General features: G+C 43.2%; 1 protein-coding gene and 1 long non-coding RNA gene across 4 annotated transcripts in view; one reads left to right on the forward strand and one right to left on the reverse strand.

Annotated features, from left to right (window-relative positions):
• The window catches only part of LOC135972632 (actin nucleation-promoting factor WASL-like), a 24,127-nt gene continuing 9,043 nt past the window's right edge, over window positions 1-15,084 (forward strand). Inside the window, exons 1-5 of one of the 3 annotated variants that reach the window (XM_065551286.1) lie at window positions 1-133; window positions 976-1,159; window positions 3,399-3,441; window positions 4,369-4,519; window positions 5,107-5,489. In XM_065551286.1, the coding sequence (XP_065407358.1) occupies window positions 97-133; window positions 976-1,159; window positions 3,399-3,441; window positions 4,369-4,519; window positions 5,107-5,489 (798 nt within the window). In that variant the 5' untranslated portion in view covers window positions 1-96. The other 2 variants (XM_065551287.1, XM_065551285.1) reach the window with 2 other exon arrangements.
• LOC103307558 (uncharacterized) overlaps window positions 3,824-15,084 on the reverse strand; it is a 26,965-nt gene continuing 15,704 nt past the window's right edge. The window contains exon 5 of the long non-coding RNA XR_010589114.1: window positions 3,824-4,245. This is a non-coding gene — a long non-coding RNA (uncharacterized LOC103307558). The remainder of the gene's footprint in view (window positions 4,246-15,084) is intronic.

A 15,084-nucleotide genomic window follows, 5' to 3' on the forward strand; every position in this document is an offset into this window, starting at 1 on the left:
TTTTTCTATATAATGAAAATTGGGTAATAAACTGTGTTAGTAATATAGAAAAGTGAAAATAAGGGTTTTAGAGACCATTAGTACAGATTTGATTTTATGAACATGGCATTTTTAAGAAATGTTGCTTTTTCTGGTAATTAAAAAAAATAAGATAATGACTCATTCTGTGTTCTTAACTAGGATAATTGATAATAATAAGAACATATATTTTAGTTTTGTGTTTGAAACTAGCATTAGTTACTGAGTCTATAGTCAAGACTTTCCTTTGTGCTGTGTGGAGAAATATATGGTTAAGAACTACCAGCAGTCTTTTCTGGTTGAGTAGTTGCTGTCTCTAACAAGTGTTGTATTTAAACTGAGTTTATGTTAAGAAAAGGGAGGTGCCTTTTGTCCTCTATAAAAACAAAAACCTTTGGCAGGAGGGAGGGGAATAGTGCTAGACTTCTAGTTTCTTGTATGTGTGAATTCCCTTCTATTATTAGATGTATAGTAAACTACTATATATATACCAAAAATATAGTTGGCTATTATTAGTAACTGGTTAATCTTGAGGTTTTGGGGTGGCTTTTTTTTTTATACTTTTCAAATACTGAAAATTGTGTAGTCTTGTTGAAAGCAGACCTTTACTAACATCAAAATATAGGTGGTGTCCCTACCTCGAACTGGGCAACTGAAAACTAATTATATTAACAATTATACTCTTCAAACGTATACCTAAAGGAATATGTAGAAGGGAAGAGTTGAATATTCAGCACAGATAATCCTGTTATTTCAAACTTGGAGGTAGTCTTTAACCTGTTAACAGATAATAGTAAACCTGCATTGGGTAATATGCTCTCAATGTGTCACAGATCTAATCATTCCTTAAACAGACTCAGCAGGGATTGTTAAAATTAATGAAAACGCATGGAATTACAAGAGGCAAATATTTATTCTATACAAACACATCCACTAACTTTTCTTCCATTGTTTCAGTACCTCTGTTTGAGATGCCTTCACCGTTACCTGTGCCTCAGACAAGTCTAACTTCTCCTAATCCTGGAGTTTCACCACCTCCATTTTCTGTTTCTCAAACAACAAAAGAGAGGATTAAATGGAAAGGAAGACCCAAAAGAAACAAAATAAATAAAGATGACATTAGTTATCCGAGCAACTTCAAGTAAGTGAGGAAAGAGCTCTTATTTGTGGATGAAATACTAAATTGGCTTATGTTGGTCAGTGTAGTATCCAGTGGGACAAAAATATGTATCTAGCTTGCAAATTGTTTGGGTATCAAAAAGTTATTTAACAAATCTAGCAATTGTTTTTCAACATTTTCTGCACTATTAATAAATATCCAAAATTGCTTTTTCTTATTCAGTACTGGCCTCATTGTATCCTAGGGAAGGACTAGGAACTAGACTTCCAAATTTTCAGGTACTTTAAGCTGGCTGCCAATAGATAAATGTGCATTGTACTTACTAGCACCCAATGTCTACTCCAACTGAAACACACGCAATCTCTGCGTAACAGTGAACATGAGCTTTTCAGGTAAAATACTTGGCCCTTACAGAGTGCCTCAGACTGTTGTTATGGGTGTTTATGAAAGTGCTGTTAAGTAAATAATGCACACATTGTACAGATGGCAAACTACTGCATCGAGTCATGATGTAAAGAGACAAATGAGTTAATGGCAGAAGTGGGACTAGACTCTAGGACTCCTTGGCCACAATAGAAGGCAAAATGGGGAAGTTAACTGGAAGATCAAATATAGCCTATAATACAAAGCTCTTACTTTTAGAGAATATGCTTAAACCCTTGTTAACCTTTTCTTCTTGTACATGTCTGAAGCTACAGATGTATTAAGTAGTGGAGAAGCTGAAGTTACAAGGATATATGAATTTGGTCAAGCTTGTCTTGCCACCTGTAGAAAATAAACTACCATAATTTAAAGGTCGATAAATCAGTCTTTCTTTCATCCTCAAACTTTTGTTGGCTTTACGTACTTTAAATGGTGGATAGCAAATAATGTCTGTTTCTGTTTACTTCTGATTTGTCAGATGATTCCCTAAATACCAGTTGAGGAGTGATACAGTTGTGTTACTGTAGACTACTACTACCCTTTAAGTCCTTCCCTGGCTTACTAATGAGAACCCCCTATAGGGCCAATACTGACTTGGGAGATACTGAGCATCTATTTCTTCTAAAAGAGAATATTTACTTGAGCTATACTTCATAGATCCTAGAAAACTGCTGTTACACCCCACCTTGTTCTGAGAGGGAGAACAGGGCTGAAGTTACTGTGGCTGTTTTGAATCATTATATGTGGTGTCTCTAAAGTTGCAACAGTTTGCAAGTATGGGCTTTGCATAGTATTGAATACCAGAATGAGAAAATACCATGGTACATGAAGGACTGGGCTGTTTGTCCAAGGATTTTGGATGACTCATGCTGTAGAAGGCTTCTACAATGGAAAGCATGAGGAAAGAGAACAAAAAGTGGGTAGTGTCAGTTTTCTCTTGATCAGATGATTGAAGAGGACATTTTAGTTCTAGCTAGTCTAGGGTAACAGATGAGAGGAAGAAAATATCAGACACGGAGGGGGGGGTGTCTGTCAGTGGAGCAAAAAAAAAAAAAAAAAGCCGAGTGCTGCCAGCTGAGCAAAAAAAAATTCAGGACAAACATCTAAAAAAGTCACTCTAAGCTAGTCAAATAAAGGGACACCACTAAAGAGACCCCAAAGCTACTGACACATCTGAATTGTTCTTTGTTGCCTGACACTATGTTCTGAGACTTTGGGAGGGAGGACTAGAAATCTGTCACTTTGTCTTGATTTTTTTTGTGGTCTATGAAAGATGACTAAAGATGGAAGGAGTTAATAAAGAGACTGTTAGCTGTGGCAACTTCTATAGGTAGCACAGAAGGACTTAATATTCTGTGGCTCTTTTCTAGGACTACTGTAATGTACCATCACTTGTGAATGTTACTCTTGAAGTCCCTCCATAATGTTAAAATGAATCCACTTACTTAAAAAAAAAAAAAAAAAAAAAAAAAAGTGGACTTGCTAGACTCCAGAACAAGTGTTGCTACTAAAAGTCTACTAGACAAAATGGGGATATACACACATAATCTAAACTTATTCTTCAGCTATTCCTGAGGCAGCGTATGTACATCATATGATAAGGACTCTTATTTTCTATGCATGGGCCCTGTGGTGGAGTTTCCATGATCACTTCAAATACAACTGTTACCCATGACATTCTAGAATTTGAGTGCAACTGACTTCTTGTATATTTTCAATATGTCTCAAATAAGGTGTATATGGTGGTGACTTGACTACTTTACTTACAACTGTTACTAATCTTGAATCGTATGTCTGCAGTGTGTGGTGCTAAAATGAACAAATATTTTCTCCCTAGGCACTTGGGCCATGTGGGATGGAATCCACTAACTGGATTTGCTGTAAGTATTTACCAATACAACTATCAAACCTAACTCATAATGCTTCAGCTTGTGTGGAACAATTTTAGAATCAGGAGTTAACTTCTATTAACTCTTAATAGTTCAGTATTGTGATCATGAGATTAAAAATTGCACTGGATTGCAACTTGGCATTCCTTGAGTTAAAACTTGTATGAAACTTTCTTCAACACCTGTAAGGAAAGGTGTGGGGGAAAAATGAAATGGAAAGGCCTCTTCTGTCTTGCTGAAGAGTGGCCAAAATGGAATAATGAGGGTATATTGTTAAAGAAAGCCAATCCACTTAAAATCGGGTGGATAAGAGCTTTAAACTTAACTCTTCTTAGCAACATATTTTAAGAATAGATGAAACAGTAGATCTAATAAATCACACTTCAGAAAGCTTATTTCTCATGGTTTTTATTAAAGGTCTCTTCAAGACTGAATAGTCTCTTGAACTTTTTCTAGGATAAAATAGTTGAACTTCCCCCCAAGGAACTAACAAGAAACATGAACTTGCTTCAGCATAGAGCTACACTTATTAATCCTCTTAAAGTAAGATAGTGGAATGTAAACCGATTTCATTTAGTGAAGGCTTTCACAAACTTGTATTGCATTCAGTGTAATCTGGAGACTAATGGGAATACTCAGTTTGAAAAGCCAGGTTTTTTACCAGTTAGCTCCCCAACTTTTTTTGTTAATTGGCTTAAATTTTAAGAAATGTTCTGGAATCTAAAAAAACTGATAGCATGTCTCCAATAGTGTTGCTGAAATCGTCTCCTCATTATACTTCTTCTCATGCAGCCTCTGGAAGGGAAACACAAATAAATATTAGTATTGCACTATTTAAGGTCAATGAGTGGGAAAAAGATCTGAGATTAGTTCTGTCACGTGACTAGCTTAACTGGACTCTTACTCATCATCTTGTAGACTATCTTGGATTCAGATCTGAAGAAGCTATTTATTCAGGCTGGTGTAACAGAGGATCATCTAAAAAACAAGAGAACCTCTGAAAAGATCTTTAAAACAATTGAGAGGAAAGGAGGAATAGAAGCTGTACGGAAAGAGGTCCAGATAAGAGGTACTTATTCATTAGTGCAAATTAAACTTAGATACAGCTTAAGTAAGATACCACTTTGCCAGTATTTTAGCATTCATCTCATTACAGTAATATACTGGATTGAGGTAGGCTCTACAAGCTTGCCTTGTTACAAAAGCAAGTAAAATGTGACTTCATAGATGATATAAGGCTGAGGTAACTGAAGGTTCTTTCCATATTTAATAGAGAATCTGTTTAGAGGCATATTGATAGTGTGCATGGGGTGAGGGCAATGCAAGCCTCAAAGGTTGGATTTGAGATTTCCTAAAATACAGGGGTGTTCACATCCAGAGGTTTTGCTCTAGGCACACTTAGTAGGCTAGCTATATTAAGAGTATTATTAGCTAGATAGCTGATACTTTCTCTAGTGCCGTATAATGTCTCATCCCTATCCCTTTGTATCATACAACATAATATGGGATAAGTGCCTCGGAATTCTGCTTCTTTAAGATTTCTGATAAGTAAAAAATGTTGCCAAACAAAGGCTAGGTGCTGAGGTTGATTGGGTAGGAAATCAATCTGAGACAGATATACATTAAATCTAAGAGCATAACTTTATTTTTCTACAGCCACATCTTCAAGATCCAGTTCTCATCCTCTACTTCATTCTACATCATCTTCAGAGCGAAGTTCAACCATCAGTCCTAGTATTGAACTAAACTCCCCAGTTCTAAGAGCAGATGATGGACTCAAAGCAATTCTACTAGCACCTCCCTCTACATCAAAAGTGCTGTTACCTACATGGAATGTCCCTTCAGTTGTCATTGCACCAGCACCTCCAATGCCACCTCCTTTGTCTCCTTCTAAAAGGGCATCACCAATGGGTCTACATAAACCGACTCTCAGTCTGAGAGGACCGCAGCTGCATAAAATAAAAACTGAAAAGACCCCAATTACTTTGCATCAAAATGATGTAATGGGTCAGATCAGAAAGGGAATCCAGCTGAAATCGGCAAGTATCTTTTTTTAACCAGTACTAATTCATACTAGTGAGCATATGACTTCTCAGCAATAAGAAAAGCTAAGTATAACTAATAATACATCCCAACTGGAGCAAAGGAGAGTGTGGAATCTAAGGGTGCAATTTAATACTTGATGTAGGCCTGTATGACTATTGCACAGTTGTGCTGCAGCTAGAAAGCTGACTGATACAATGTAAACATAACTCTAGAAGACTTTTGTTTTTTTTTAAAGGGTATCTTATTGTCAAGATACAGACAACAAGAATGTGAAAACTGAGAATAAGCAACTTCAGAGTAAAATGCCCCTCTGCACTTGGATGGGTCACTTCCCCAATCTTTGCCTCTAAGTGGAACTTGCATTGAAGGTGCTGTAACTTACCTTGGAGTAAGGAAAGCAGTGACTCTTCAAAACATGATTTAAGCAATAAATGAATGCGTTTAAAAGGTATCTTAGGCAGAAATATAAAGTTGAACAACTAATACGTTTCTTTCAAATAACTCTAATTTATAAAGTGAAAATGTTCAATGTAGTATCAAAACTCTTATTCGAGAACTGTCAGGGTAGTTAAGTAGTGAACTGTCACTTCACCTGTAGAGTTCTGCTACTTAAAGTAACACTCAGGTTGATCAAAAAGATCAAACAAGGTTCATACTAGCCAGTCTGGATGAGCACATTAAACTTCCTCCTCTTGTAAAATTGCACATAAAATAGCCTAGAAACTGGGCCGGCTCCAGGCACCAGCGCAGCAAGCAGGTGCTTGGGGCGGCCAACGGAAAGGGACGGCACATCCGGCTCTTCGGTGGCAATTCGGCAGAAGAACGAAGTGGCGCGGTGGAGCTGCCACCGAAGTGCCGCCGATCACCCCTCTCCCCCCAGCCGCTTGGGGCGGCAGAAACACTGGAGCCGGCCCTGCCTAGAAAGGAATCTTTCCTAAATATGGCTTAAAACTAATAGCAAGACTTGAGACTTGCCTTTTCTCTGCTAAATGCATAAATTAGCGGTATGTGGACTTGTGTACCATCAGTCATTTGGAGAATCCCAAAGCACTTAAATGTTAGGTAGGTAGGCTGACTTGTAAAGGTACATGGTGAGGCAGAACTAAATAGAATAGAGTCCAAATTCTTTTTCTGCTTTGATCTAAAGTTGAGATGCATTTCCAAAGCTGTTAGAGTGGAAATCTTGCAAAACTAGGCTTTCTGCTGGTGCTTCTGGTGAAGTTTTATTCTATACTCATGATCTGTATCCCAAACTGCCAAAAAAACCCTCAAGTCTGAGGCTCTGGCTATATTAGAGAGCTTACAGCAGTGCAGCTGCAGTGCTGTAAGCTCTCTAGTGTAGCCACTCAAAGCCGATCGGAGTGAGCTCTCCCATCAACTTAATTAATCCACCCCACAATGAGTGGCGGTAGTTATATCAGTGGGAAAAGCTCTCCCATTGATGTAGTACTGTCCACACCAGCATTTAGGTTGGTGTAATTTATGTCACTCGGGGGTGGCATAGTCATACCCCTGAGTGACAAAACTTATACTGACATAAGTGGTAGTGTAGTTATAGCCTGAGTTCTTAGATCCTGTGAAATCACATGAATGGTTGTTGTAAACAGAAAAATACCACCCTCTTTGGGAAATTCCAGGCACCCTGATGTCTGGATAAAAAGAGCAACTGGAGCTCTATGCTTAGAAAACATGCACATACAGTACAGTGAACAACAGAATTTTATTTGGAACTGCTAACGTAGTTAAACTTGAAAAATAACATGAGAAATCAAGAGGTTGAGTTTTGGAACAGCTGCTGCATCATCTATAGGTACGATAATCATTTAGCCCAGCTGTACTAACTATAATATTTAGTATAGCTGTGCTCAAAATATGCTATTTATCAGCCTCTTTCCTGCAACTTTCTGTGCTAGAAGCTACCAGATGGGTCTCAAAAGCATTCTCATTTGCTTCATATCTGTTTCAAGAGTCTCTGGGGGGAGGTTAAGGGACATAGCTGTATTTTCTCAACAGCATGGGTTCTCCAGATGCTGACCATTATTGTAGCATATCCTCATCTAGCAGAACACTGCCTCTTGCTGCAGTTCTTTATCCTATCCCATATACACATGATTATGTTCTGTCATAACAATCTAACTGGATCTGGTTAATTGCAGATGGAATGACTTGAAGGTTGGACTTCAGTTGTAAAAGTAATGCAGACACTAGTGCTGGGAACGTGAAATAGACCCAACAAGTGTCAGTAGTACCTGCTCCATATGTTTGTAGTATTTGCTTATGAAGCTCTTGATATATGGGAAACGGAGTTTACCCCACAGCTGTGTGTCATATAATGGCCTAGTTCTGAGGAGGGAGTACAGCATCAAAATAAGTAGAAGGGACCCATTTTATTTTGAGCATAGGTTTCAATGATAAAATAATGCTGGTACTCTCTAGGGTGGGTTTAGGAAGCTATTTATAGTAGCTTTCTTTTACAACTGTCATGGAAGAGGACCCTTTGGGTGCAATTAAAATGTTATCAGAAGTCTTTTAGTTGGGGTAGTTAACCACAGAGAAAAGTGGCTTCCACAGACAAAAATCTGAGAGCCTATGAAATCTGATAGCAGAGAAAGCACGCTCAGTGACTGTAAAAGAGAGACTCTCTAACAGGAAGGCATGAAAAAACTCTTTCCAAACAATGAAGTAGCTTGAGTGCACTTCTCCAACCTGAAGAGGGCCCTGAGTCTCACAAGGAGTGTGTGTTGCTGGTTCCTGCAATGGGAGAGGGCAAAAAGGACAAGACAAGCTGGGTCCTGTGAGATTTCCAGTCTTTACAGGACATTTGGGGTAGGCTTGAGGTCTCGTAGGATTTGACACATGATTTGGAGCCATAACAGCCATGTGGTCAGAGTTACTTCCTGGTTTCCAGTAGTTAACCCAACCTCACTCCTTGGCCCACCTGGATAGGGCCACAACAGGGAAGCTTCCCTAGGCTTTGCCTCATGCTGCTGCAGGTGGGCCAGCAGCTATGCAAGATGGTGAGAACATGCCCAGATGGGTTTACTTCAGAGCGATTCACTTTCATGGTGCCCCATCTGGAGCTGCTCATGGGCCAGGTCCTGGCCCAATGTAAGGGCTGCCCTGTGGGCCCTGCAGGGCTCAAGGTGCTAGGGCAGTGGGAGTTAGGAATTCCTAGGGAGGACAGGGGCCAGGGCTGAGCCCCATAGCCTGGGCAGAACCCTGGTGGGAATCCTGGCTGCCTCTGGCTGTGGGACATGCCTATGAAGAGCTGCTTGCTGCCTTGTGTCACTTGAATGAGGCCCCTCTCTCTCCCCCCCCCCCCCCCGCCAACCCACACATGAGGTGGATTTTAGCGGTGATTGTGCCTTGCTTTGCTAGTCTAGTTGGTTCTTACCTGGGTCCCATCACTGCTTCGGCAGGGCAGTGTGGTGGCTGGGTTGATAGCTTTGATCTGGGACTAGGTCTGATGCTTCCTGGCTTGGTTCTTGTTCCTGGTGCAGAGACCCATTCTATTCAAGCATTCCTTTATGCTTGTCTATCCCTAATCTCCTGTGGACTAGTCATGCTTGCAGCCTAAACCTATGCACAACATAGAAACTGGCATTTTTGGAAGTATAAAGGGAAACTCAATCACTAGCAATAGACAGTATATCTGGTGTTGCTGCTGGTGACTTTGTCCCTGTGAGATGTGGTCTGCAAGACTGATCTAATCAGACACCTATTGAGGAGTGTCCTTTTCTAGACTCAAGGTCTTTTTCTGCAGCAGTTTAATGGGCTAAAGCATTTCAGTTAGGGGTTTGCACACTTAAGGCAAACTTCCTTAATGTAGACTGCAGAGACTGTGTCATCTGTCCCAACCCGAAGATGAGAAATTTTCACTTCTAAGCATACTGTTAGAATTTTCCACTGCATTCTAGTGAACTTGGCTGTCAGTGCCCATAAACCCCACTGTCCCTGCAACATTTACAGAATAGAAGTTATAAAAGGTGCCTCACCCCCACTCCATCCTGGGCTCTGGAAACTTCGTCCATGAGAATGCAGTCTTTTAAATTCTAATGTACACTACAAGCTGAGGGAGGACAATCCTCTGCAGTTGGAAGACAAATGACTATTCCCACACCTTCCTGAGCCCACCTTTCCCAAGGGAAGCCAAGACAATGGGGATACAAATAGGTCGTCTAACAAAAGGTGCTTGAAAAGCCCTGTGATAACCATACAGTGAGCAGACCGTGATACGGACTCAGGGAAGGGGCTTGAATGAGAGGCTGTACAGAACTGATATTGTTGTTAGCTTATTTTGGCTGGTGTAATGTTTCACTGGTGGTATTCCTCTCAATGAACCCTTGCTTCTAAAGCTGAAGTGACTCTTCTTGTTAAGTTAGAAGCCACCTCTACGCTAGAATCTCTGCCATATTGTGGATATGGATAAACATGGTAGCCCCTGATGTACCTCTGTGTCTCAGGGCTCATGAGACTGAGCCAGATCCCCAAAGCATGGTGCAGCCTTCAGGTTTGCAGGGCTGCAGTCTGGTCTATTAAATGGGAGAATCTAAAGACCGCTTCCCTGAGCCCCATGTTCTAACTGTGGCCAGAAAACCAGGTGTTGGTGTAGGTGGAAGCTTAACCCACTATCCCATATCTGGATTATTAGACTATGGCTTAAATGGCTTTGAGTGTTTGTCTCTGTCCTTGCATAGCAGTCCTGCTCAAGCATGTCAGTCAGTGACAGTGCAGAATTCTTCCAATCAGCTGGGTGTTTCACGAACCCACAGACTGGCTACAGTGTGAGTGCACCAGTCACTTGCTGGATGAACTGAACACTCTACTGGTTTTCTGAAACTTCGGGGAAATGGTTCAGCTTTGGAATGTCTTCTATATCTCTCCTTGTGTGCACTCAAGTGGCATGGGGAATGCAGATCAGGTTCTGAGATGAGCAGAGCCACATCTGGGATGGAGTCCTACTTGCCCCAAATAGTCCATGCTTTTGAAACGTGCGCATTGTGCTCTGAACAGAGGCTGGTCTGTCTCCTCTGTCTTGCCTGATAGGAGCTGGAATGCACTTAACTCCACTCTTGCTGGAATGATTTAAGAGCAGGACATATTTTGTTGTGTGTCACCCACAGCCCTTGGGAAAAGACAATTTCCCTTCTCTCGGGGCACAGCAGCCCTTCACAGGGAAGGGAAGGAGTGACTCCATCTGCATGGAATTCTTTGTGACTAAGGCTCTCAAAACACTCTTTTCTGTCTAGAGACGTTTAACAATTAACACTACCAAACAGAAATCTGTATGCAATATTCATTTCACTGCCAAGCATGTGCCTGGGCTTAACAGCAGTATAGCTGCTCTCTGAATTGCAGACAGCAGATTCAGAGCACTAGCACTGGAAGCCAAGGAAGTGCCAGAACAGAGGTGGGCAGCTCTATGGAATCTTGGTTGCTAGAAACAGTATCCACAGCCAAGGGAGCATGTGCATCATGCACCTTTTTAGCTTACACAATGGCGTTTGTTTGTTTTGTGTGTGTGTGGGGGGGGTGAAGGTCTACTAGGGACTTGCCTATACCAGAATCCCCAAATTTGGAGCTTCATGGTCTTGCTTTAGGTAACTGGTTATCTGTGGTGGTCTCATTGCAGGTCAACCAGACCCCGTTCTGGGGATTCATAAGTCACAGGATGCAGGAGAGTTGAACCCAGCCTGCTGGGACTTGGAGCAATGTCAGGAAGCCAGTGACCTTGCAGATCCTTAGGCAATTAATTCAGGCTCTTCCTTGGGTTTGCCATTTAGGGGGGTGAGGCTGCACTGTTAAAAGCAACCTTTCTGTTGGTTTTCTTCAGGGCCTTCTGGGTCAGTAAGTTATTTCCCTTGTGCCAAAGGAGACTCTTTGGAGCAGTAGTGTACCGTAGCTAGGGGGGGAACGGGGCAACGGCCGCTCCCCCACTGAGCACAAGTGGTGCCTTGTCAATTTCTTGGTGCCTTCTTACTCACCTGGGGGAGCGATCAAAGTTTGGGGCGGGCTCTTGAACTACAGGACATGCAGTGGAGAGGTGAGTCTGTACAACTTAAGGTGCACAGATCACAAACTGATCAAATTGGGGTTGGTGAGGGTGACCTGTGTCCTATAGGGGCATTGCAGGCATATGTGGCTCAATAGCCATCTGGTGAGGGTCCCCTGCTCAAATTCCAGTTTGTGGGAGTGTGTAAGAAGGTGCTGTCATTCTTAAACTTGCCACTGGGAGATTATGGCTCCCACTTCTTCCATATGGGGCCTCAACAGCAGCTACCCAGTTGGACATGGGTGCGTCAGAGGTCCAGGCTATAGGGCACAGATGATTTAGGCTTGAAGTTCTTTGTGTGGTTGCCTGAGGGGAAGCTGATGGAGTTGATGGGCCATAATCACCACAGGCTTTCACAGTGTCTGCTTCCTTCCCCATGTCTATCATACAGAATGATGTAGGCATCCATGCATGCCTACAGCTTGGGATATGGATTTGGGGGCACAGCATTGTGCACTGGGTTTACAAGAAAGCATTCAGCAAGGGCCTTGCAGCTGGGTATTGGGCTGGATGGAGTTGTGTTTGGCACAGCAGATGGGCATGCGGTGGGATCAGCCCATGGATCTTTTGAATAGCCTGATGCTCCATCAGGCTTGTTATCCACCTAGGATGACCTGGGAATGTGCAATGGGCTCCAACTGATCTGGGAAGCTAAGTGGGTTATTGGACTACTGGTTGACTTGGTTTCCTGGTGTGAGGATAGTATGGTTGGACATTCTAGCCCACGGGATTTGGTGGACTGCTGTCTATCCACAAAAAAGGTGGATAGGGCCCAGAGGAAAGCCAGTTTGAAAGAATCAACATGGCTGAAATCCCAAGGGGACTGAATGCACTTCTGATATACGTGCTGATTTGTTCCTGGATGATCTCAGTATTGGGTTGGCCAAACTTCTAGGCAGCCTGTGCAGAATGGGGTGGAGGCACCCAAGCTGATCCTGGTGCCCAGGGCCGGCTCCAGGCACCCAAGCACATGCTTGGGGCGGCACCTGGTAAGGGGCGGCGGGGGGAGCTCGGTGTGGCATTCTGCGGGGGGGAGGGTGGCGCTCCGGCAGTGTGGCACTGGGGTGGCGGGCTCCGGTTGCGCGGGGCTCGGCGCGGGCGCGGCGCTGGAGGGGGGTTCCGGCGGCGCTCGGCGGGGGGGGGGCAGCGCGGGGCTCGGCGGGGGTGCGGCGCGGGCGCGGCGCTGGAGGGGGGTTCCGGCGGCGCTCGGCAGGGGGCGGGGGCGGGCTCCGGCGGTGCTCGGCGGGGGGGACAGAGCGCGGGGCTCGGCACTCGGTGGGGGTGCGGCGCGGTGCTGGATGGGGGTTCCGGCGGTACTCGGCAGGGGGTGGGAGCGAGCTCCGGCGGCGTGGCGCTGGGGGGGGTGGCACAGGGCTCGGGGGGGCGGGGTTCTGGCGGCACTCGGCGCAGGGGGGGGGGGTTCCGGCACTCGGCAGGGGGGGACGGGACTCGGGGGCGGCGCTTTGTTTTTGCTGCTTGGGGCAGCAAAAAAGCTAGAGCCGGCCCTGCTGGTGCCTCCTTGTGACAGGTGCCCAGGGCAGGAACTCACTGATTTAGGCTCCAGATACAAAAAGGTAACATAGTGAACATTGTGAGGGCAATCTATATGAGAGGGGGCATTGTGTCTAACCCCCAGAGGAAAGGTGAACCAGGGGCTGGGGTTGTCTGGGGGACCATCCCGCTAATGCTGAATGTGGTGCTGGCTGGGGGATCAAGGTCCCCTCCAACCACAATCCCTGGAATGGGAAGGGATACTAGTGGGCAAGTCTAGGTTCCTAGAGACCATCCCAGTGTGATGACTGCCTCCCCCAGGAATTGGCAAAGGTCAATGGAGTGTGAGTGACTGTGCTGGGCTGTCCCCCAGTGGGAACCTTGGTTGCAATTTGATGAATAAAGTTGTAGCCTGATTAAAAGCCATATCATATGCCTCCTTCTGTGTGGTGAGCATATTTTTTTCCATTACTGTGGGTAATAGAAAAATACAGCATTAGCAATGGAATACTCCATTAAAAGCTGCTAATGCTTGTCTGGCTGTGCTCCAAGCTTTAGTTCCTTTTCTTTTGAGTAATGCTTTGAACCACAGCTTGCTATCTGTATTGAAATGTAAGTGGGGAGCCATGTAACTTCTGGATTGACCTTGCAAAAACTCTGTGTATGGAGGTGGAGTCCTTTTGGGGCTCTTTAAATGCTACAATAATTCTATTCATCCTTAAGTATTACACTCTGCACCCTTCCAGTCTCCAACTAACCATAGATGGAGATAAAAGAAGAACAGGAGTACTTGTGGCACCTTAGAGACTAACAAATTTATTAGAGCATAAGCTTTCGTGGACTACAGCCCACTTCTTCGGTAGTCCATGAAAGTTTATGCTCTAATAAATTTGTTAGTTTCTAAGGTGCCACAAGTACTTCTGTTCTTCTTTTTGCGGATACAGACTAACACGGCTGTTACTCTGAAACCTGTCATAGATGGAGATGGTACTTTCTCATAGATTTTGCTTTTTTGGGTGGGTTTTGCATTTAAAAATCATGCAGTTGTGATCTGTTATGTTCTTGTATTGCTATTTTTAGGAAATATGGGGGGAAGTTAAACTGGACCATAGACTATGGCTTTGTTTTGACTTTGACAGAAATAACTAATCCCGCAGTTGCAGAGAACTGATGAAACAGTACTGTACAAATTCGTTCATGTCAAGACTGAAAACCTCTGATGCAAAATTTGCATTAACAAAACATACATTGGTGACATTACTCTTTTTAACTTTACTGCTGATGCTTACTGACAAATGTCTAAGCAAACTGTAAGTAGTGAGCTCTGATGCTTAAGCTCTAACAGTTACACGAGCAAAAATGCCTTGGCATGTGGAAGCTTGTTTTGATTCTCTTGTGCTTAAAAAAATAAATAAAAATAAAGCCTAGTGGCTGGGCAACTATCACAGCTGCTTCCTTGAAGCCCGGAAAAAGCTGCCTAACTCAGTTTAGTGAGACAACCTGCAGTTGCTCCAGGCATTCTCTGATGCTCCAAGCCTCATCTTCACTGGTTTTGAACATTAACAGTCTACAAAACTAGGTGGTTTCTCCTAAACATCTTCCCTCCTGGGAGGAGTTGTTCCTTCCCTACAAAAGGCTTTGTAATACAGGGAGGGTTGATAATTTCACTATAAATGCAAGTACACCAAGCCTATCTGAAAGCAGAAGTGTCCCTCTTATTACCTCTCTATCTGCAGTATTTTCTTGTATTTAGGAAATACTTGAATCTCTATTTGAGGCAATTCACAAGTTCTTAAAGGCAAAGTATGAGTCCACTGCTCAAATCTGGGAAAAGCGTGTGTACTAGCTATTTTCCATCCTGAGGTTAAAATTGGACAAACTGTGGTCTTATCCTAATAACTAAGTGGCAGTTTCATTCCTAATTTGAAAAAGGTCAGGGTTGGGTCTTGTAAAGCTTCAGTCAGTTCACTTAAAGCATCTTGTCCAAATTAATTCATTTTCCATGAGTTGTTTAGCCTAAAACTAAATAAACAGTGATTCCAAAT

Source organism: Chrysemys picta, chromosome 7, assembly GCF_011386835.1.
Source record: "Chrysemys picta bellii isolate R12L10 chromosome 7, ASM1138683v2, whole genome shotgun sequence".
Taxonomy (NCBI): domain Eukaryota; kingdom Metazoa; phylum Chordata; order Testudines; family Emydidae; genus Chrysemys; species Chrysemys picta.